At 23.5% G+C, this 26,335-nt stretch overlaps 1 protein-coding gene across 1 annotated transcript in view; it reads left to right on the forward strand.

Annotated features, from left to right (window-relative positions):
• LOC129609774 (furin-like protease 1) overlaps positions 1 to 26,335 on the forward strand; it is a 64,203-nt gene that overhangs the window by 18,879 nt on the left and 18,989 nt on the right. The window contains exon 3 of the mRNA XM_055521893.1: positions 4,574 to 4,807. Within this exon, the coding sequence (XP_055377868.1) occupies positions 4,574 to 4,807 (234 nt within the window). The remainder of the gene's footprint in view (positions 1 to 4,573; positions 4,808 to 26,335) is intronic.

The raw sequence follows: 26,335 nt of genomic DNA on the forward strand, positions 1-26,335 counted from the left end.
TAATTTTTCTCCCAGTCTGAAAGCGAAATTTTATGAGCTTTTAGGTGGTAATAAATAATTGATCGCTTTTCGAAATTTGTAAGATTTGAGTTTTCGGCATCTTATACTTTCGAAACTGCAAGCTTTTTCAAATTCCCATAAAAGCAAAAAATTAGCGATAAATGCAATGCCATCAAAAATTATAATTGCTTATTTTAAATCACTTACTTCACCATTGTATTCCAACTATTATATGCTAATGCTTCTTTCATTATTTTTTTTTTCTTGTGATTATTCTAAATGTATGCAATATATTTTGATACTTACATGAATAATTTTAGTTTAAATAATATAGTAGATTGTGATTAAAAGCAGTACTTTCATTTGTTCAAGCGAAAAGTTCCATAATACAAACCATTGATTTTCAATTCAACTTTATTTTTTTTTAAAACAGCTTCTGATGCAATAAATATTATTTTCTCCCACATGTTCTATATAAAAATATTGACTTTTTCCAATGTAATCACTTAATTAGTAATCACCGATAAATTGTTATTACGCTGTTCTGTCTTTGCTACCAGGATTTGTAACAAAAATTTTATGATTTTTGAAATTATTTGAGTAACACATTATTACATTTTTTGATTAAAATATTTTCTTTAAAATATTTTTAAATTATAACAATAAAATAAATTGCCGATTTTTTTTTTTCTGAAGATCTTTTATATGTATGCTGATCATGTGTTATGAAAGTTACACCGAAGAACGAATATATTCCGTTTCAAGCCAATTTCCTAATAAGTATTCAGTACTTCCTATATTAAGTGAAAACTAAATATGTCTGAGTAATTAAAATTATAAATAAATATTAATAATTTTATAATTTTTATAATTTCAATTTGAACAATTAATTTATTAATATTTTTATTCTATATGTTCTTAAAATTTTTTAAGAACATACGAGTATTTAGGCTTTTAAAATATTTTTCAAAATTTCTGTTAATTTCAAATTGCATTAATTTCCCTCAATAACTTTTCGTTATTACAACTGAGGGAAAATTTTTAAAAAACTTATGTAAGTATATACATATATATACTACAGTAATTTATGTAAATTCAGTGAAGAAACTAAATTAATATTCTAATTTTACTCTTTTTATGAACATATAAATTAAGAATATTTTTTAGAATTTTAAGTATATATAGCTAATAAAGTTTGCAGCATTAAAAAAAATACTATACGGGGGAGTAAATACAAATATTATACGTAATGTAAACATATGCATTATCATATTATTAGTTTTCCCTTTTAATAAAACATACGTGTGTGTTGCCGTGAATTACAATTTAAATTTTTTTTTTTGAATTTACACATAAATGTATGCACATACATAAATAAAATATGTATTATGTATTTATATTACTACTTACTTATTTATATTTATCTAAAGTACATGCATATTATTTATTTTATTTTACTTATTTTTCGTATATATAAAAAATATATGTAAATATTTCAAATAATAAAAATTTTGTGTCAGAAATGTCAAGATCGTATATAATGTACTCAAGGACTCTATTTCAAAAAAAAAAAAAAAATAAAAATTAAGTATATAAATTCCATTTTAGCATAAAATTTTTTGCATCACATCGACATCACTTTATTTTAGCTAAGTTTTTTTTTCAAAAAGAAAAAAAAAACCTAAAAGAAACATAAAAAGAAAAAAAAATTATTCGTTAAGGTTAAATTTATTTAGAGAATAACTCATATCTAGGGCAAGTACTACTTTGTTTTATATTTTTATGTTCTTATAGATTTTGTCGATATACGAGTATGTACGGGAGGTAAATAAGGTTTTTTTACATTTTTTTCATTTTTACACCTGAATATAGAGAAATTTTTTTATTTTTATTATTTCTAATATAAAAGTGTTATTCCTTTTTTGTTTTGTTTCGTTTTTATACAAGAGTAGATCCAATGATGGTTGAAAGCATCCAAGTTTTCATCTAAAAATGCCATTTTTCGTTAATTTATAAAAATCTAAAAAAGAAAAATATTGAAAAATATTGAAAAATGTGCTTATTCCTTTCATATTTTACCACTCAATTTAATTAACTTTTTTTTTTTTTTGTTTTTCAATTTTATTTGAAAAATATTTTTCATATATAAATCAATTTTGTCTATAACAAACCCATTATCTAAAGCAAAAGTTATTTTTGTTTTCTTATTGAAAAAATATTTTATTATTTAACAACATTTTCAATTCTATGCCGTATAGAAGAGGAAAAACAAAATTTTAAATCTATTAATTTACGTTTTAATTGAAAATTTTTCGAGGTTTTCACTGTTTTTCAAGAAATTTTAACCCTATAAATTAGTGACTTTGTAAGTGCCTTAAAAGCAATTAAAGGAAAAATTACAAATTTAACTGTAAGTTATACTTTATTTATGATGATGATTATTATTAAATGATAAATAAACCTATCGATCTTATGTAAATGCCAGTTAAGACTAGACCTTTTTGATTATCCGGTATTCGGCTACTATCCGGTATATAAGAAATTCATTTAAAAATAAACTAAATATGAAAATAAATAGAACGTATAACGCGAAAAATATAGAAAAGTTGGTATTTTCTCGTAAAGGAAAATTGCAGATTATACAACATATGCAAGATACACCAAGCAAATTTGTTATGAGAACAATTAGATTTAAAAGCTTTAATTTTTTTTTGCTTCTTACATTTAGAAAAAAAGCTTTTGCCCGCTACTATTTTGCCTACACAATTGAAAATTTATAAGATTGTTTTCTTTCATATGTTTTGAACTGTATGGTTTGTTTATTTGCGTAAATATTTAGTTTCTATTCAAATGGAAATTTCCTATATGCTCTTACAATTTGTTTCAAATGAATCAATATGCAGTTCTTGAATTAGGACCTATCCTATTATCGTCATACCAATAAAAATTTTGGTTCGGAATGGGTTAATATTTACTTTTTATTACCTATTTAAAGACAATTTTGAAACTTTATTCTTATAAAGAACCTACTATAACTGCTTTGAATTGAATAGAGGCAAAAAAATGATCAATTATTTTAAATATTATAGCTCTTGAGTTATTTTAAAGAGTACTTATTTATAAGTATTGTAAAAAATTACAATTTTTCATTGAAAAATTAAGAAATAAAATAAAACTTTGAATTTTTAAGTTTTTGTAAACAATCATTGAATTCAATTCTATTTTCCTTAAATTAAATTATTTACTTAGCCTTAAACTTTATGTCAATTTCAAAGATAAACACCAATTTATTAAAGGTTTAGTAACAGCTTTCTAGCAAATTTTCGACAAAATTAGAAAAAAATATGTGCTTATTAGTTTCATTCTGTTCGCTTATGCATTTCTCTCAAATAAAACAGTCCATAATATTGTACATCCCTACAGAACTCCACAGAAACACTCTACAAAACCATAAAATATTTAAATTCTGGTAATGTACAAAAATAGCACGTAGATTCTTCTGCCGAGAATCAGGACCGGCAAACATTATACTAACAGTTTTTTTCTTGGAAAGGGAATTGTAAAAATTCAATTAGATTTTAACCTTCCAGAATTCACTTTCCAGAATTCACTTATGTAACATGATATAATGTTTCTTTTAATTTTCATTTTTATCCAATTATTTATTGTATTATATAATTTGATTTATAAATGCGATTTCTCTATTAAAAGAGAGAAATGTCGTACTTTACAAGCCACTGATGGCTTGTTCTGAATTTAATTTACTTATGTAGTTTTATTAATTAATTTATTAAATGCCTATAAATAAATTTATATATGTACATCTGTATGTACGTGTATGTATTAGTTTTTTATGGATAATTAAAAAAACTTTTATTTATTACATGTGATCTTCATTTAAGAATTGATTGGTTGAAGATATTGGTTTTCAAAACAATTGATCGAATTAATTGATTTATTGAGAAAATTTTTTTTGTAAAATATCAAAGTATAAGTAACACACCATGTATTATATTTCTTACAGTATAAGCGGCACTATATACATATATTTCATTTATTTAATTAAAATGTATGAAATATTTTAATTTCTTTAAAATAATTCGTCACTTATTGTTGATTTGATTTCAAAAGCATTTTTTAACAAGAAAATATTAAAATTCATAGTTTCATTATTTGTAGAACTTATATATGATTAACCTTCAATTCCATTTGTTTTTATACATTTAGTATTTTAATTTAAAATAATCTTCCTATTAAGATAATCAGTTTTCATTTAAAATTTTAAGGTTAATTTTGTATACGAACATACGTACAAGAATGAAAATAGAGATGTTATGAATAGATTTTGGGTTAGGCCAGCCGAAAATTTTATGATCGGAAGTTAATATGAATTTTTAAAATATCAACAAAAAAATTTTAAAATTTTACAAATCAATAAACAAATTCACATATACATACATACACACATATATAGAAATTTTATAATAGAAAATTTTTTTAATTTTTTTTATTTTGTCTTTTATGAAAAACAAAACTAGAATAGCAATAATTTCTCTTTTATTTTCCATTTCAGATATTTGGTGATTATTATCATTTTCAACATAATCGAATATCAAAGAGATCAATATCACCCTCAGATTTTCATCAAAATCGTCTTGATGAAGATCATCGTGTTATATGGGCGGAACAACAAAAAATTTTATCACGTAAAAAACGAGATTATATGAAAATGAGAGAACCTAAAATATTTTCATTAGTGGATTCAGTTCATTTAAATGATATAAAATGGCCAGCAATGTGGTATTTGGTAAGTTTAATGTTTTTTATATTTAAAAAGAAATCATTGTCATATCAGTCACGTTATATTTACAGACATACGTATTATTTTCAAAATATAACTATATACCGTCGTATGCAGAATTATAACTTACATATTCTTAAAAATGAAAAAATACACTGATCCATAATATGTAGAACTTCGTGATATTTGTGCCAGTATTGGTGTGAGATGTATTTATAATTTCAATTGTTAAATTTACTTAAAATGATTGTTCCGTTGCTTAAAAAATCGTGTTAATAAAATTTGAATATTTCAAATTGAATTAAAAATTCGATAACTTCTATAATAGCTTTGCTGGACAATGTCCTTTTAAATTATACCTTTGACAGATGGAGCAAAAATATTTAATATATGTATGCTTTACTCATACATATTAAACTTCTGTTTCTTGACGTTATGAACGGAGCTGTAGTTCTATCATGCTTTAAGAATAGAGCTTGAAATACAGCTATAAATACCAGAAAAACGATGATTTGTGTTAAAATCATTCTTACAATTCACAAATTTATTAAATTTTTTATTCAATTAGAAATTTGAGAGGAAAATCGTAAAAAGAACATACAAGTTACATTGTTTAAATGTCAAATTATAACATATAAATTACATTGTTTATATGTCAAATGATTGGTCTTGATTTACTAACAATATTGCACTTTGAGAAGGTAATTATTTCGTTACCTTAAGAATTTTGAAAGCCTTTCCATCAATTCTAAGCAATTATAATTCTAAATTTCCTCAGATTCTAAAATAGAATTCTCTCTAGCCCACAGCTTTCAGAAGTTCAAATTAATTTTAGCTCTTTAATACTTTAAATCCGTTTAAACTTTTTTTTAGTATGAATTGAAATCTTTTCTCATAAAACATACTCAATTTACCTATGTATGTACTTAAAAGTATATATGTATTTGAAAATTAACAATCAAATGGTTAAAAGAAAGTATTAATATATAATATGTGTATGTTTCTATACTAACGAGCATCAGATTATTTATACATACTTAAAACTTAAGGATACAAAACGTATACGCCTATATTAAAATCTCATGATATTTATATATTGTCAGTCAGAGTTCAATTGAGTTCTATTTTTATTATTTTTACTTTACTACCAATTACTTATACTGTTTTGTATTTGTTGTGGAAACAATTCCATATATATATATGTGGATTTATGTATATAATACATATGTACATAAATGGTAATTAAAAGTATAAGTAAATTAATGCAAATTAATTTCAATTAAATTAATTAGCTTTATTGATAAATAATATAATATGATATGATTAATATCAAAGTAAATATTTTTATAGATGTACAGGTATAAGTATGTACATTTATGCAAAAAATATTGATTTTTACCGACCGCATTGTTTACAATAAAGGAGATGATGTGATGGCATAAAATTGTGATTTTTTCATACCGAATTTTCGCTGGAAACTGACTTCTTCATAAAGTAGAAATAAACTATTTTTGGAGAGATATCGGTCTGTCGGTTTATCGAGCTGTGTATGTGAGCGTTTATCTCAAATTTGGCTTATCCGATCTTAATTAAAATTTTATGCTTATGTTACGAGTTGATCAACTTTTGGAATATATTAGGCCTCAGGAACTGGAAATTTAATATTTAAAATTTCGGTGTTAAAACAATGAATTTATAAATTTTTTGAAAAGATCAGGCCTCGGAAACCGAATTAGGGACTGATTTTACATTTGTTACCATACCCACGTAACTAATTGATGGAATATATTGATGATGGACAATATTTGAGCTGTTAATTAATTTAATATTGAGTTTTTATTTAATATTTTTCGGTTATTACCAAAACTAACAAGCGAAGTTTTTCAAAGAATTCGGATGGCACAAACAAAATTTTCAAAGAATTCGTATGGCACAAAGCGAAACTTTCAAAGAATTCGGATGGCACAAAGCGAAACTTTCATTTCTCTGCTTATGTTCACTAAAAGCCTACTTTTTAACTAACTTTTAAAAGACATTCTCATAATTTTCTATAATACAATACACATTGTATTATCACATCAAATTTTTTTTTTTACATTTACGAGTAATATAGCATTCTAGCTAAAAATTTGTGTGCACTTGAATGTTTATTTAATAACAATGTGTATATTTTTATTTCAAATAGATTTCCTGTGTGTAAACGAATAATTCAGAAGTTTTTCCTATTTTTTATAAATTTTTATCAAAACTTTTGATTCAAAACCCTCAAGTGTTGTTAAATCAATTGAGTTTGGAAAATTAGAGAAACACATTTCATATTATAGTTAAATATCACAAAAATTAATCTAATGATGGATATGTGTGACTATAAAATATGTACATATATATATGTACATATATATGTAAATAAGTTTAATGTAAATATCAAAATGTTTAAATAAAATGATAAATAAGTCACCTCCAGGGAAAAATCATTGCAATTAATCAGTAAAAATGAAATAATTTTAATTTTTTTTCTTTTTTATTGAAAAACTAGAGATAATCATTTTTTTTTCAATAAAAATTTAAAATAGTTTATATTGCTTTTGTTTTCATATAGTTTATACTAACGCTTATTCTACCAGTTTTTAAATTAAAGCAAAAGGGGATCGGGTCTCGGATCAATACCTGAATAAATATTTAAAAAGTTCTTATTAAACACCTTATTTACTGTAACATATAGGGTGTTTTGCATGTGGTTACAAATATATGGTGAATTTATACTTTTTTATTGATTTGCAGCAAAAAATAATAATTGAGGGTACTGTTTTAAAAAATCAGAGATTTTGCCTTCAAATTATAAACTAAGATTTTCGGAATAGTTAAACTAAGAGTAAACATTTGTTTCCTTCTTCTATATCTTTCTTCTATAATCTATAACATATAAGCAATATGAGTTTCCACTTTTTCTCATAAAGTGCCTGTCTGACAGGTACTTAATGTTTTGCATTTTAAAATTATTAAGATTCAAGTTTCGCTTTTTTAACTTAAAATTTTGCTAAAACTTTTGTTTATTATTAAAAACCTAAGCTAAATATAAAATTTTGAATTTGGTGAATTGGCTCCAAAGAGAGGAAAAGCCGTCTAAATACCAACATTTTCCTCTTTCTATCATAGTTTTACCATACCATTAACAGTACATAAGTATATAGTTTGAACAATTATTTATCACTGAAATTATATCCATAATTTGAAACACTCTGTACATAAATTTGTATAAATGCGTGCTTAAATAATTTAGTGAAGAGAATTTACTAAAAAACTTTAAGTATTGATTTTTCACTATTAAATTTCACAAAAAAAATTTTTTTTTTGTAAATGCAATTCCCTGTTTATTGAAATCCAAAATTAAATAATATTATTGCATAACTATATCAATGAAATTATTGCTTTCATTCTCAAATTAACAAAAAAAGAAAAAAATTATTTTACACCGTCAGTAAACTTTCCACATCTTGTGTTAATCTTTATATGAATATAAAACAAAAGAAAAAATCTTTATACCTTCAAAATTTAAGTACCGAATTATAAAAGCATCACGTATACATACGTGTACATAGTTATATATATATATATAAATGCCAGATTAAGGTGTTATAATAATGTTTAAATATAAAGAAAATTTCATGGGATTTTAGTTTTATAAAGAAAATTCTTACCTTTATGATTCTACTGTTGCGGTAATAAAATTTATAACCTTTAATTTTCTATATCATAATAATAATTGATATGGAAGTGAAAATTTTTTCATTGGATTAGCGTGTCTCAAAGAGAATTTTAAATCATATATCTAATTTAAAAGCATAAAGGTGCTTACATATGTTTTCTAAAAATTAATCTCTTATATGATGATATATTTATTCTATAGTATATTGAACATAAAAAATAAAATGTCTATATACGAGTATGTATATAATATTATGGATTTTCATTCGTGAGAATACTTGAGGTACTTTAAATGTGTTTTATTTGTAAAGCGATTATTTTCAAGTATTTCAAATTATTTCATTTGTGGGTTCACAGAATGAATTTTTATGTGAGTGAATTGTAAAGCAAATATTATAAAAAGGCATAATGTACATATATATATACGCTTATACATATATAATTCTTTGTTTTTAAAGTTGTAATATCAGTTAAGTGTGTATGAAAATAATTATTTATAATATAATATTTAAATTGCATTCCAACATTTTTTAAATATTGATCGCATTTCATACAGAGGTTATGTGATTGCACAAAATTTCACGTTACAACTTTTCGGCGGAAATGTACATGTTCGCGGTAAGGTTTTGTGTAAATACATAATGTTTGTAGCAAAAAATTGATCTGTGTCTCTGGGTATTTTGATTTCAATTGAAATTTTTCGAGTTGCATAAAATGAATTTGTTTTAAAAGCTGAATTTAAATTTTTTTTTAAATTTTCATTTTCTTAACTAAAAACTTACTACAGTTATAAAAATTTCCATATTTCAAAGATTTATTTAATGGATATTTTTATAATCTTGTGCAACACTTTTGCCAAATCGGAAAATATACTTTGCAGTCGGTTATATTAGGTCATTTTCTAAATGAAGTGCATATCTTATTAAAAAATTGACTTTGCAGATAAGTTATATATCCGATCCAATACTTAACAGTTGAAGATCCGGTTCAATATTTACATACGTGTTGAACATGTTCTGGGTACTTATATTCAAAATTTAAACATTTTTTTTTACCTTTAATAAGTTCAATTCAAATATAATTCCAGAAAATTATTAAAAATATTTTAAATTTTATTTAAACATTGGCAAATTATATTTAAAAATTAAAACTTATATAATACTTGAGTAAGAAAGTTTTAGGCATCAAAATCTCATAAAAAAGAATTAGAATTTATAAAATTTAAAAATAAAATTTTTTGTTTTGTTTTTATTGCTCATTGAATATTTAACCAGTTTAATTAGTTAGTTAACAGCGATATTAAAGATTTCTGATGAAATATTTCTTAAATAGTTTTGAAAAAAAAAGTTTATGAATTTGATAAAATACAATAAGGGGTAGCAACAATTATAGTGTATAATATTTGTATATATATAAAAATATCGTATATATATTTTTTGCGAAATTCGTTTTTAATTTAAAAAAAAAAATTAGATTGACCCAAATTGAATAAATATGTATATAACACTTTTTTATTTTTGTTTCATAAATCATTAAAATTTTGTTCAAAATTTTAGCAATGTTAGTGTGCCTCTGAAATTAATTTTTGATTAAAGTATAAAACATTATACGAATTAAGTATACGGAACCTGAATTTTAATTATAATCCGATATAATCTAGTTAAGAACGTCTTTATTGTTTTTTTTTTAATTACATATTCCTTAATTCTTTTTATATTTTATAGAAATACAGTTCCATACTAAATTATCAGTAAAAAAAGAATCCGTAAGAGAGACATATAATTTTATGCAAAATCCAAGATTTAGTCGATTTCAATTTGGGAATATAGTTAATTTATTAGCTCTTTGAATTATACTTGTCCAACATGTATAACAACATTTTTCAACTACAGCTGACACAATATAAACATTAATTATGAGTAAATTTAAATATCTCTTAAATACATAATTGAGTATAATTTCTTACACATTTCTTACAAAGAAAGGGAAAAAATTTTTGTTTTGATCTCATTTACATAATTACTTGTTCATATCTTATAGTATACATGACCTTTATTATATTATTATCGATTATCATAGAGTACAATAAAGAAGGTATTGTTTTCCTATCAAATTTCACCTGTTAAATTTTCAATTGGAAAAGCAGTATTTCATTATATGAAAAATGCTAAAAATAAAAATAAATTTTAAAGATATTGTGTATATCGGTGTAGCACATTGTAGCACTTAGGTTGAGTTGAATCGATTTTCTAGAAAAATTGTACATTACTCATTGGCTACTACTATTGTACATAACTAAAAAAATACGATCTCTGAGAGTAAGTTGTGTTGCAGTAAACAAGCTACATATATTTTAATTTATTTCGTTGGTAATTGCTTTTATATAATGTCAGATTACAGTTTTAAAAAAAATGATTTAGATGAAATGAACTTATATTGGAAAAATCATGTTCTAAAGTCCTGATCCTAATCAAGTCAGAATAACTTTATTGTACGCTTTTTCTTTGATCCACTACTTTGTTTGAAATTAAAATTAAGTGGGTAGAATACATTTTTAAATTTAAATTTTTTTGAAATAATTCCAAAATCTTTCAATGTGATCGGTTATGTGCTGAGTTCCATTCTTTTGCTTTTATTTTTATGTTTTTGAATTCATGTTTTAGTTTTTGTTTTTAGCACTTTTCCAAAAAATTTTTGAAAAAAAAAATGCTTATTAGTTTCACTCTGTTCGTTCGTCCGTCCGTCCGTCCGTGGACACTTTTTTTGTTTACAAAACTTCTACACCCTTGAAGATAGAAAGCTGAAATTTAATATGTACATAGATCTTTACTAGAAACTTATTTCTGTGGAACAAAATTTTTACCTATCTACCCCCCTCTAGAAGTTATACCTACCCCCCCAAAACCTTAAAAATGGCCCTTTTTAACTATTTGTTGCAATGAAACCATAAGCATTTTTGAAATTTTGCAAACTCATAAAGGCAGCGGCTTGCTTCCCCTAGCACGGTATACTATAGTTAAACTTTAGAAAAACAAAATGGCCGTTCAAATTTACCGTTATCTAAAGTTCTTTTTTTCTAAATTTTTGATGTCGTTTTTTTTCTAGGCCCCAGCCTGTAGAAGCTTGAAATTGTAGGGGCTTTTAAACATTATCAAATAGTTCATTTCGTTAAAAGAAAATTTTTTTCCATCTCCATCCCCTCTCGAAATTTGTAAAATTTAAATTTTTGACACCTTATATTTCCGAAACCGCAAGCTTTTTCAAATTTCTATAAACGCAAAAAGCTAACGATAAATTCCGTTATTTTTTATATAATTATAAATTAATGATAAAAATAAATATATATTATTCTTATATAATTGTTCCGTTATTTTTTAATATTATTATTTTTCTTAACTCGCACAATTAAACCTTAAAATCGAGCATTATGTTAACCCCACTTTATATTAATTTTTGCTTTATTTCAAAGACTGCATAAATCGTTCATCCTAAATATATGCAATCCTAGAAATAGTTTTGTATATGAATGAAATAATAGTGTGATAGGCATACATAGACTGTATTTAAAAGCAGAATTTTCACTTGTTAAAGAGAAAAGTGCTAAAATACAAACCATAGGTTTGACCCAACTTTATTATAATATAAGAACATTATTACGAGTATAAGCATATTAGTTTATAGCATAAAATTTATTTAGTTTAAGTACAAGTGCCATAATGAAATTTTTATTTCATGTAATCATTATGCATTTATAAAGCATCTTCATCAATGTATAATCTTCATAATAATACATGTATGTATGCATGTATTGATATATGACTATGTGTTATAAAATATGGCTTATAGTGCCAATATTTTGAATTAAATATTGATAAATTACTTATAATCGTTTCAGGTTTAAGATCAAACGTTTATCAATTTTATTTTTCTATAGTGCGGAAATATTTTTTTTAATTTGAGTGAATAAAATGAACTTTAAAAATGTCACCTGCATAATAATACTATTGTGCACCATATATGTATATAAAGTGAGGGTATGTCTTTTTGATAATAATTTTTATAAATCATTATTAAGAATGATTTATAAAAATTATTATCATTATTAAGAATTATTAAGAAAATAATTATGATAATTTATAAAATGATGTTATGCGCAGTACTCAAAATGTAACTTCAAATACTTAGAAGAGGATTTTTTCAAAATTTTGTAATAAATTCATGTAAAATTAATAATTAAGAATTTAGGAATTTGTTAGTTCATATTAATCTTAAATAATATTGCCGAACAAGTAGTAAACGACATTATATGCGTTTGGAAGTAGATTTACAATGAGATTTTTATAGAAATTAAACAATATTGGAATAGAATTTTGTGAAACGGAAGTAAATGCATTCAAACTAACAAGAGATCAAGGTTAAATTAAATATTTCTCTCTTTAAACACAAATTTTTCTTCATGCTATGTAAAGTTGAATACACATTTTTTAAATCTTTAAAATTGAAATTCTTTTTTACATTTTTTTTTGTTACAATTTTTTTTATATTACCGATTCGAAACACATTTTTTTCATTCTACACAACCTTATTAAACAAAAATACATACCTAATTTAAAAATCCAAATTTGGATGAGTACATTTATTTGTACGTACTTTCATACATACAGACAATATTCATAAAAAAGTCATATTCGCGTTTTCTATTTTAAATCCATTTTTTATTAGTCTACATACCGCTTTTTTAAGCAAAAATTTTCAATAATCGTTTTTTAATCGTTTTCGCTTTTTCTTTTGTTTTTTATTTTTTTTTAATTGTTCTTACAATTGTGATTCCTATAAGTCTATGATTTTAATCACGTACATATATATTTGTACTACTTTTAATTTTAACGATGTTCAAAAGTTTTAATTCAAAAAATTCTATTTTATTCTTATATAATATGTTTGTATACTTTGTTAACTAAAATGTCTGTAATTCTTCCGGATAAATTTTTTTTTCCAATAAAGTGGTTAATGCCAAATAACATTTAAGAAGATTACATTTGGCTTCTTTTAAGTCTTATATGAATTACGTATGTTAAATTTTTAGCGAGTTGTCAATCAATCGAATTATGTGAGTGTTTATGTTATTTTTGGTGGCTTTTCGATTATTTGGATATTATACGAATGTTTAGAAAAATTATCTGTCTCATAATAAATGTTATTAAATTAGATTAGAAGTAGGTGGTGAATGTAATTGCAAATAGTATTCGTAAAAGCTGTCAGTTATTATTTCACTTGAATTGCAAAGTCAAAATGTATTTAGCTGTTAACACTGTAATGTGTGAAATATCAGTAATATTTGAAACTCCAGCCAAATGTGCCAAATGGTCAATGATGTACTAAATTTCAGTGAGATTGCGAATGATGTTTGCGATTAACAGAATTTCGAATTCTTGAAGAGATTTAGAAGATTTTACTCGCACTTTTATTGTTTAAGTGTTGTTTTGTATGCATTGCAAAGATATCAAAACTTTGTAGGTTTTTTGTTGTGTTATAACATATTAAATTTTGATATGCCCCAAAAAATGAAATCAGAGCGAGTATTTAAACATTGATTGTATTGTTATTTAGAATGTAAGTTCCGAAGTCCACTGCCAAATTGACCTCAGAAATATTAAAAGTTTCATATCAGTTATCATTATTATTTTTTTTAAATTTTATATAATAACTGCGGTTTTCTACAAAATAGTACATGTCAGTCGCAAAATAGCTTTAATATCTTTAAACATATAACATTGAAGCTACTGCTAATACACTAAAATATAATCTGTACTATATAAAAAGGCATTTATACAATGCACAAGTATACATAAATATTTGAGGGCATATCATTCACATTTAAAAGAAAAAACCATAAAATTTAGTGACAAAAAAAAAACCATTTTTAAATAAAATTTTTGGACCGTGCGTACTAGAACAGATAAGCCATCTATTGTATATTTATACGAATATGTATGCTATGAATATAAGTATAAAAATGATACTAAAGAAAAAGAAAAAAAAAAAAAAATTTTCTTTTACAAATAATAAAAAATATTAAAGATTTTTTATCGTATACCACGATTCTTTTGGAGCGAAAAAAAAATGTTTAAAGTTGACCAATAAAATCTCTTTTTTTGTTATCTTTTTTCCAGAAATGCGATTTCGTTTTATTAACCTTTATAATACCATAATTACTTATATAATCTGAAATATTGTCAAACTTAAAATTTAAAAAAAAAAAACATTAATTTTTTTATGAATAAAAATTTTTATTGAAATGTTTTTGTGACGAAATTATTTAAAAAAAAAAATGTGAAAGGATAACAACAATCCTTAAATTGTAAATTAGAAATTGTGGTGAATATAATTGAAATTGCATATTTATAGGGGACAATTTATTTATTTATTTTATTTTAACTAAAATAATTTTATATTAATTAAGGACCCATAGCTTTTAACCTTTTGGGTTAACATAACAAATTAAAAATTATATTTGATTTAGAAATTAAATAGAAATTTATTTAAAAAACGATATTAGGTATAGAATTGACCATGTCAACTCTGTGATACCAATACTTTTTACTTTACTCGATGATTTTTTAGATGTGTGAGAGATTTGAGAGTTCTTTTGCGTTCAAAAAAATACTTCGTAATCTCGTTTTTTTTTAGTTTTAATAATAATTGAATTATATATAAATAAAATATATTAAATATAACAATTTACAGATTTGATATTTATTAAACCAGAGCAAATCAATTTGTTAACCAAACAAAAACCAAACGAGAGCTGTGCTTGTACTCCACGTTAGCAAACAAATGCCATTTAAAATGTTAAAGGGTTGCTATGAGCGTATAATAGTATGACAATTATCTAACATATGTAAAGTGCTTTTATACTCGTACGTATACGGTAGTTATCACATAGACTCATACAATATCAAATGCAAGAAAGTTTAAATTCTATTTTTGAATATTGCGAATTTTTAAATAAAATTTATTCCAATAATTTTTTTTGTTATAAATTTGTTATTAAGGATTGAACTACACTAATTAATCAATTTTTTCAATATACACAAAAAAAAAAAGAAACAAAAACCAAGAAAAAAAAGGAGTTAATTAAAAATTTATTTGTAATTCAATTATTATATAAAATTGACATTTAAATTGACATCAAATATTTATAAAAAAAAATTTCGTAACAATTTGAACAATTACTCTCTCGCTCTCTATCTCTCACTCTTTACATTACCTAAAAATGCTTAAAAATCTGTATATGAATTCAAGAGTATAACAAATATTGTTGATATAACTATTGAAGTTCATTTTTTTATTGATATACATATATATATATATATAAAGTGTTAATAAATACTGATTTGTATTATAGTGTAATCAGCCAGCTTATTTTCGTCCTTGATCCAAATTTTCAAATATGATTTTTTTCTATTATTTCAATTTTTCTTTTTTGTTTTTTTTTTTTTTATTTTTTTTTAAATCGATTCATTTATTAAAGGAATATACAATCTGATAATAACAATTATATTTTAAATTCTATATCTAGGTAATAATTTATATGTGCCCATATATGTATATATATGTATATATGTATATAAAATAATGAATAGGAGAAAATAGCAATTTTTCGCAATATGAAACTAGAAAATATAGCGGAGGATTTTACACGTGCACGTGAATAAAGATGAGCCATCATAAAATTTTTTTAAAAAATTTTGAAATTTTCCATTTTTCCATTGTGATATTTAATTAGTATTATGCACTCGTGTATACTTTTCGTATTTCCTATAAAATACTCTCTATATATTTTTTATATTTATCCAGCTATACATACAAACATAAAACGTATTGTATTTTAACCCACATTAAATGTTTTGAAAAGAATGGTTTTCTTTTATTTTCTTTTTATTTTATTATTTTTTTTTTTGCCTTTTCATAATTCCATAGGAGGAAAATAAAATATAACAAAAAAAAAAAAAAATATTTTTATTGTTTTGTTTCGTTAAATATTTAGACATCCCCTACATTTTCAGAATTTTTATATTTTTGTTCAAAAAAAAAAAAAACTATAACTCTTTAATCACTTAATCTTATTTTCAATTATTTGTGAGAAAAAAAAATATAGAAAATGAAAAATTCAAAAGAAAAATTAGTTTTATAGAAATTGGCCGCGAAAAAATTATTCTACTGATTGAAATTGCACTGAACATAATTGTTATAATAGAAATTTTTTCTAAATTGTTCTAAAAGTATGCACACATTATTAAAATAATAGATCAGTTCCATTAAAATATTGTTATGAGAAAAAGTTTATATATTATAATATAATAAATTAAAGCTTTGCAATTTTAATGTCATAAGTCAAATTACGTAAATAATTTATCAAGAAAAATTATGTTAAAATGAAATTATTTAGAATGAATGTTACGTGGAACAACAAATTAGCGATTAATGATATCTGTATAAGTATAAGGTTATTTTACAAGATGAATTCCTTGGGTTAAGCTTCAATTACTATTAAAATTAACATTGCACGAAAGATCAAAAACAATCATCATTTTGACGAAAAAAATGCGAATATCAAATTGCTTAATAAAATTATCATCATTTAATGGGGAAAGAGAAAGAATATGATGAAGTTTTTAGGCTAATTTTTATGAAAAAATTCGATTGTAACACAAACTATATTATTATATAGACTATTATAAACTACATATTATCTATAACTATTATAGACTATTATAAACGTGGTTTAAGTTGCTAGAAAGTATAAACCTAAAAGGCTTTTCTGATCTATAATTCCTCGAATTTCGCCCTAGAATGAAAACGGTATGAGGAATAACACCATGCAATAGATTCTTATCAAACTTATATTCATAAAGTGGAAACCTGAGGGTATCAGATTAACTTATACCACACAATCTGAAATGCATAAATCTCTTCTAAATTAATTTTATGATATAGAAATATAAATAGCACAGTAAAATAAGTATGATCGAAAGTTGTCTAATATATTATGTATTTTGTAAAATGTAAAGAATAGAAAAATTTTTATATTCAAACAAAACTGTGATGTTTATAGTTAAAAGTCGATTTCTGGAACTGCAAAGTATATTCAATTAATGTTTCAACAAATTTCAGCTGAAATTTTAAGAAAATTTCTTAAATATTATTTTTAATATAGTGAAAAGTATAATTTATTAGCCTTTGTTTGTTTAAATCGAAAACTTAAAAGCTTGAATTCGTCTAAATGTAATCTATATATATATATATATTAATCGAATACATAAAGGTGTAATTTTTGTTGTAAATAGTGAACTGAAACGTATAAGTGTAAGGAAATCGTACAAAAGATATTTGATGCGATCACAATACCTACCTTATTTTATGACAATATATATTGTCGTTTAAAATCTGTTTATTTTATATTTAATTAATGATGCTACTTTTAAAAAATTAGCAAATTTTATTTCTAAAATTCTTTACAAGGATATTATTTTAATTTAATAAAAAATTTAAATAAAAGGATTTAATTTAGTAAATTATCAGATTTAATTTTTGATTTTCTAATTCAGGTAATTTATTAATTAGGTTTTTGTATATATAAGAGATAAAAGTTTTCAATAATCTTTTTTTCTTTTATTTCTTAAAATGTTTAGAAAATATTATCTATATATGTATATAAATATTATTTTTTTTAGATATTTAAGTTAATTTATATTGGCATACCCTTATTTTCTTAATTGATTGTATCTTTTTATGTAAATGAACCCCAATATTTTATATAATAAAAGGCAGTGCTCCTTCTCTCAATAGTTTATTATATAGATTTTTTTTTCCAGATAACCTTGGAAATTACTTGGAAAAATTGATATTTTTCGTTTTCAGAAAATCTGATAAATATTATATTATTTTGTCAAGGAATTAAAGCTATATTAAACCTTGAATAAGCTCTTTCCGCTTGATAATATAATATGTTTTGCAATATTATAGTTTGAAGTCTCGAATAGTTTCTTACACACTTCTTTTTAAAAAAATCTTTTTATAGCAGCCTAATCGAATATAAAATTGCTCAGTTTTGTGCGGATAATATAAGATTATCAAATTGCTCGTATAATATTATAAAGGAAAAAAAAATCTAATTTTTGAAGTTTAGTGTCAAAATTTTAAAGTTTTAGTTGACATTTCATTCTATATGTCTTAAAATCATAGTCATATTCATTCTCACATTGAAGTCGCGAGAAGTATTTTTGTCACGAGGAACATCTATACATACTTTCCAATTTTAAATTAATTTTCTTTTTATTTGAAAGCAACTGAACCCTGTAGCAATAATTTAATTACGAAAGGGGGATTGTTTATCTGTTTTACCCGTATATAAGCAGAAATATTTTGACATTTCCAAAAGAGGCTCTTAACCGATCCATTTGAAAAATAATAAAGTTGGGTCAAACCAATGGTTTGTATTGTAGCACTTTTCCCTTTAACAAGTGAAAATTCTGCTTTTAAATACAGTCTATGTATACCTATCACACTATAAAAATTATTTTCATTCATATACAAAACTATTTCTAGGATTGCATATATTTAGGATGACGCATATATGCAGTCTTTGAAATAAAGCAAAAATTAACATAAAAAGGGGTTAACATAATGCTCGATTTTAAGGGTTAATTGTGTGAGTTAAGAAAAATAATTATATTTTTTAGTGTCATGGAATTTACCGTTAGCTTTTTGAGTTTATAAAAATTTGGAAAGGCTTGCGGTTTTGGAAATATAAGGTGTCAAAAATTCAAATTTTACGAATTTCAAGAGGTGATAACTTGAGAGGGGGTGGAGATGGAAAAAAAATTTCTTCTAACGAAATGAACTATTTGTTAATGTCTAAAAGCCCCTAAAATTTCAAAGTTCTAGAATATAGGATCTAGAAGAAAACCGACATCAAAAATTTGGAAAAAAAGGACTTTAGATAACGGTAAATTTGAACGGCCATTTTGTTTTTCTAAAGTTTAACTATAGTATATCACGCTAGGGGAAGCAAGCCGCTGCCTTTCTGCGTTTGCAAAATTTCGAAAATGCTTATGGTTTCATTGCAACAAATATTTAAAAAAGGCCATTTTTAGGGTTTTGGGGGGGTATAACTTCTAGAGGGGGGGAGATAGGTAAAAATTTTGTTCTACGAAAATAAGTTTCTAGTAAAGATCTATGCATATATAAAATTTTAGCTTTCTATCTTCAAGGGTGTAGAAGTTTTGTAAACAGACACACGGACAGACGGACGGACGGACGGACGGACGGACGGACGGACGGACGGACGGACGGACGGACGGACGGACAGAGTGAAACTAATAAGCACTTTTTTCAAAAATTTTTTTGGAAAAGTGCTAAAAAGTAACATTTTTTTGAAATTTTGAATTTATTTTTTAATAATTTTGAAAAACCTCATAAAAATTTTCGTTATCTGTGTGACAAAATAAAGCAGGAAAAAAAACAAACAAACGCATTTCAATATTTTGTAGATTATTTTTTTTTGTATTTAAACTATTTATTTTCCATTCGAATGCTTTCTAAAATAATTAAAGTAGGTCAATTATTTATCACTTGTAAATTATAATAGAGTAAATTATTAAATTGTATGTAGATCGTGAGTAGCGGTTTTGAACCTATATTTATGAAAAATAAATAACGTTAATAATTTATGAAATTATTTACCGTTCTTTTGAGTTAAAAAAAAAACGAACAAAAAATTTTTTTTATATTCTTTTGAATCTTCTTTTACAATATTAAATTAAATAATTAGTATTTATATACAAAATATTTTACATTAATTTTAATAATTAAGTTAAGAGAAGTTCTATGCTGGCACATTGAAAAATTTGTTATACAATAATTAATTGGTTAATTATTTCAATTCTTAATATTTTATAATATTATAATACGAGAATCTAATATAATATTTTTTACATAACACATTCTTTAAATCAAAATTATATACAAAACTTGAGTCACTTGAATCCGAACAGATATGTATGTTTATAGATATTATACTTTCACAAATCATAATTCAAAATTTTTTAAAAGTCTTTGTACGACCAAGACCATAATTAAATAACTTTGCTTCAAAAAAATTTTTTTTTGAACTGAACATCAAATTTTCACCCTATATTTGATGTCAATTTTTTAAATTTTTTTAAAAGCAAATATTTTATATTAGTTTTGCATATTGCCTTTTTATTCTTGTTCTTAACGTATGACAATTTGCGTCTACCAAAAATAAGATTCAACATCAATTTGAATTTTTTTTTTTTAATTTTGGTACAATTTGCTATTTTGGTACTTTGATAGAAAAGTAAATTAGTTTTATTTTGATTTTAGCAAATAAATTTTTCTTTATCAAAATGTTTAGTATCAAATTGAATATAGAATTTGATGTAAAAAATTATGAATTTTTACGTCAGATGTCCAATGGCAATGACATATGTAAAACGAAACACCCTGTATACAAATTATTATATTTTCGACAAACCGTATAGTGATGGGTTTAAAAACAGTATGTAAAAACATTGAGAAAAACTTTCTGGTTAGTCATTTGGAAATTTGTTATTAATATACCGTATAATTTGTAGATATGTATATGTAAAGGATTATAAAAGGATTATATGAACAATTTTATACACATATGTATATGTTTGTATATAAGTATATAAAAAATTGTTATACATATTTTAAAAACTTTTTTATCCTTTTAAGTATTTAACATTTTTTGATAAAACAAAAAGTTTTTAAAGCAATTAAATTACTTAGTGATGTGCATATATGTATATATATATATATATATATAAATTTATTGTATGTGGGTCATATTGTCTATAAAAATTTAAAAGTTTTTGTGTTTTTTTTTGATAAGAAATCAATTCTTAAAATTTCACAGTCACAATTCTTTCATATAGGTACTACATATATAATATGTTAAAAAACATAAACCATAATGTCAAAAGTTGTGACTGTGGTCAGGTTCAATAATTTTAATAATAAATATTAGGGGGAGAAAAACTTTTTAAATAATATATTGTAAAATAAAAATGTGGTAATTTTTTTTTTTTTTAATTGTAGTTAAAATAAAGTTCTTGATCAATAAACTTTGAAAACTTCATCGTATATAGGATGTAAGGGTTGCTGGTGATAAATGAAATAGAAAACTTTATTTAAATGTAAATTATGAATTTCAACAATTTCTTATTTTTATGTAATAAATTACATAGTCAATTTAAAATGTGAATTATAATACTTGAAATTTTGTTTGATTCTCAAGGTTGAAATAAATTGTAATTAAATTATAAATAAAATTTAAAATTTTCTCTAATTTTATGCTAAAATATACATTTTTTTAGTTTTTTGAATAATTGAAAACAGAGATTAAAAACTTAACTCTGTATAGTACCAGTATACAAGTTTAATTATTAATTAACAAACAAAAATTTATTCAACAATTCAACAATACTATAAATACAAATTTTCATAAACTTGTGTGTATATAGTGTTTAATCTTACATTATCTCGAATTATTGTTCTTAAAAATGTAGATGCAAAATTGTCCCACAAACTAGTTAAACAATAAATTAAGCTAAAGGGAAACTGATGAGAATACATACAAAGACCCGAAATTGATTAATTGTAAAAAAAAAACAAATATTACAGGTTTTATTGTACATTTATAACTTTAAAGGACATAAAACTTTTATACAAAACAGGAAATAAACACCTAACCATTTATTAGGGCTTCTTTGTACATAGATACTATTGTTATTTTTCAACAAAAATCTGTGACAATCAATTGATTACATTGAAGTATGGTTTAATAAAGTTTCAAAAATAATAGGCGATAATTAGAATTAAAAATTCAAAGTTCTTAATTTTAAAGGTTCTGTTTTCCTTAATTAATATTTAAAATTAGTAAAACCAATGAAGTTGAATTGAAGTAAACAGACAAGAATAGATTGTCAGCTTTTTATTGCACGAATGAGTAATTTTATGTTTCGGCAATTCATTTTGCTTTGCTAATTTCTGTCGATAATATGGGTATGCCATTTCGGCTATAGATTTGTCAAATATGTATAGTATAGCCTTCATTTATGAAATAACTTGTTATACAGTTTATATAGTAAGCTATTTATAAATTCCTTACAATTACGATACGTGTAACACTATAGTTTGAACATATATTCTAGGATATTGAAGTATTATTGAAATTATATCACAAATATTATAAAAAATCGAATTATTTTGATTAAATTTTTTAAGATTTTTGTTAATTTTATTAAATTCGCTTCTTTATTTGCTTTATTGTATCTGGCTTGTAGCTTCCGTAGGGTGATGAATTAATAATGTATTACCAAGATATTAAATTTCAAAATATTTTTCACAAAAATAATATTCAGTCAAAGCCTAATTATTTTTACCAAAGCCTAAATATTTTTCTAGATATGATCAAATAATTTTTAAAATTGTGTACGAATGATAGTTTTCTCGTTTACTAAATTAAATAGTGTTTATTATATTTCTTAAATTTATTTGTAAATTATTTCTGAAAATTTAGTAAATTTCAATTACAGTTTTTGAAATATAAATTAACTTAAAATCTGATTTTGAGCAATATGTTATCGATTTATCTTATATATAGTTTCAGACGATTATTTACAAATTTACCAATTTATTCGAAACGCTACCATAATTTTGTGACGCTTTGAAAGGGAATATAGTGCGAAAAACGAGTATAAAAATATGTTGCACTAATTACATTCATAGTTTTATTTGCTCTTCGAAAATTTGTATATGTATATATGTACATATAAATATGTAGATGAACATAAACAATATCGATTAACATATTATCACATAAACTTAGACTTTTCTTATAATAGAGAGCAATGTCAAGTTTTTATTATTACTTTTGATTAATTTGTTGATTAAAAATTAAATATTTCAAGTTCACGAAATGTATACAAAGTATATAATGTATGTGTATAGATTGATTATTGCATGATTAATGCGATTTATGTTTACAAGCCATATAAATATCAAACGTTAAATTAAACTCTATTTATTAAATTTTTAGTTTTATAATTAAGAATGTATTTTTGTAGATGTATGTGTATACCGTTTTACATATAATAAAACCGTGTGTATACTGTGATTTATTAACTATCATTGGCAAAGCAATCAATTCACCTTATAATTTATACTTGTACATAAATTATACTTTTGTATATATACATAGTTACGTATATGATGTTTATTTGTTGTTGATGTTAATTTTATCTGGAAAAGAATGGTAAAGATTAGAAATTATTTGTTAAAAAAAAAACTCAAATTATTTTTTTTCTTTAGAATGATAACATTATGTGCAAATAATATACTTTTTAGATCACATGTTGACCGTTATTTAAGCAATATATTTCTTATATATGTATTTACAATCTAACATTTTATTGTTAAATTAAAAAAAAAAAATGCCAAAAAGGCATGAGAAATAATGTTGTTGACTTACTATGTTGAATCATGAAATTTACACCTCATTCGTTCTTTAATTAATTATGATTAACGTTCATATGACAGAAAAAATAGGAAAATAGAAAAAGATGAAGCAAAACAAGCACGATTTTCTTTTAATTCCATTTAATGCTTCAGTTACAAAAATGTAATAATGAAAATAGCCTCAATTAAAAAAGGTTATAAATTATTTATTCCAGAAAAACAAAAAAAAAAACAAATTGCTTTATCACAATTTCACATTAAATATTTGCCATATCTTCCCTAAAATATTAATATAATTTATATTCATACAGATTTATGCTACAAGATGGTCCCCAAATCGGTTTATTTTTAAGTATATGTATATACAGACTACATACATATAGAATATTTATATACAATGTATTGAATTAGCTTATAGTTCTATTTGTTACAAATACGTAAATTATTTCAAGAATTTCTTCTTTTCAGTTAGATATAGAAAAATTTCTTTAAATTTAAAGCAGTTTGGACAAAATAATGATCAGTCCTACTTACATATATCAAACTAATACTTCTATATGTTGTAACTAAATTTTTAAATACATACCTTAATTATTGGGAAATATATAGTTTAATTTATTAAACTATATATTTCCCAATAATTAAGGTATTTGTACTTTTTGAAAAGAATGTTTATCAGTTTCATTCTGTCCGTCCGTCCGTGCGTTCGTTGGTCCGTTCATGCATCCGCCTGCCCGTATGTTTTTGTAAAAAAGAACGCAAATAGATTCTTAGTAAAAACTTATGTATTTCTGTAGAAGGAAATTTTTTATCTATCTCGTATGTTTATTTCTTCTATTTAAATGTACCAAAACCACAAATATTTTTTGAATTCCGTAAACGCAAAAAGGTATGGGAAGCAAAAAGGTAACGGTAAATGCCATGTCATCAAAAACTGTAATAATTCATGTTAACTAACTTAACCGTAAATTTCAACCATTTATGTTAATACTTTTTACATTTTTTTTAATTTGCTCATCCTAAATGTATGCAATATTTCAATATATTTTGATATATGGATAATAATATATGAATAATAATGTACCTGGAAGATTGTAATAAAAAACAGCATTTTCACTTGTTTAAAGAAAAAAGTCCTTCTTTACAAACAAATGATTTGATCCTACTTTATTTATACATATGTATATGCATATGTGCACGAAAATTTTTTATACAATATTCGTATAGCATTTTAATATTAATTAATCTTTTTAAATTTTGAACACAAACCAAAATTGGTTAGTATCTGCAAAGGTGGTTTGCAAGAAACTTTTACGAAATTGTAGATAGTATGAGAACATGAGTAATTATAAACTAAATAAAATTCAATAGGATTCTATGTAATAATTATATATGAAAAACTAAAGTGTTACCATATTTAAATTCTTTAAAAATTTTTATTCTTTAAAGTCTACAATACAGTTTAAGTTTCCTAATGTTCAGTTTATTAATATTGTTTTGTCAGTTATCAGTTATTAATATTGTATTATCCAATTGCATACTGGAGTACAGTTCTCGATTTATTATCTGTTATTTATCAATTTGAATGATAAAAATTCATTTCATATTGCAGTTTTAACTTACCAATTTTCTTAAATGTATTTGCTTTTAATAACAATTTTCGATTTGCAAAATACAACGGAAATCAGTTAACCCATGCACATAATTTTTGTTAGTATAATAATAAAATTAATTTTGTAAAAGGTTTTAATTTTGTACTTACGTAAGATATAAAGCGAGATATGTTTTTATCATTTTTATTCCTATAAAATTTTACCTACCGAATTACATAGAATAAGGGAGGATATACGAGGGCACTTAATTTCCCATGTGATACGTTTCACATGAAAAATGTTTTTAGTAGATAGTATAAGTTGGTCTGTTTGTCCGTCTGTGCAGATTAGTATCCGAAGTTCGGCTGAAACGATTTTGATGAAGTTTTATATATGTATAAGTTTACTTTGAGAATAAGAATGTTTGATCAACTTTTGTTATATATCAGGCCTTGGGAACTGGATCTTTTTTGGATCGACTTTACATTTTTGCGCATATAAAAAGAAATAACGAACTATTTATTTGACATTTAATTTTAAATTCGATTTAAACTAAACTAATTGATGGAATTTCTTAAAATTTATATTTGAGTTTCAGTTGTTACCAAAACTAAACTTCGAATTCGGATTGCTTATAAAGTTTACCTATACTAAGAGCCAGAATTCT

The sequence above is a fragment of the Condylostylus longicornis genome, unplaced genomic scaffold, assembly GCF_029603195.1.
Source record: "Condylostylus longicornis isolate FDR11 unplaced genomic scaffold, ASM2960319v2 ptg000040l, whole genome shotgun sequence".
NCBI lineage: Eukaryota > Metazoa > Arthropoda > Insecta > Diptera > Dolichopodidae > Condylostylus > Condylostylus longicornis.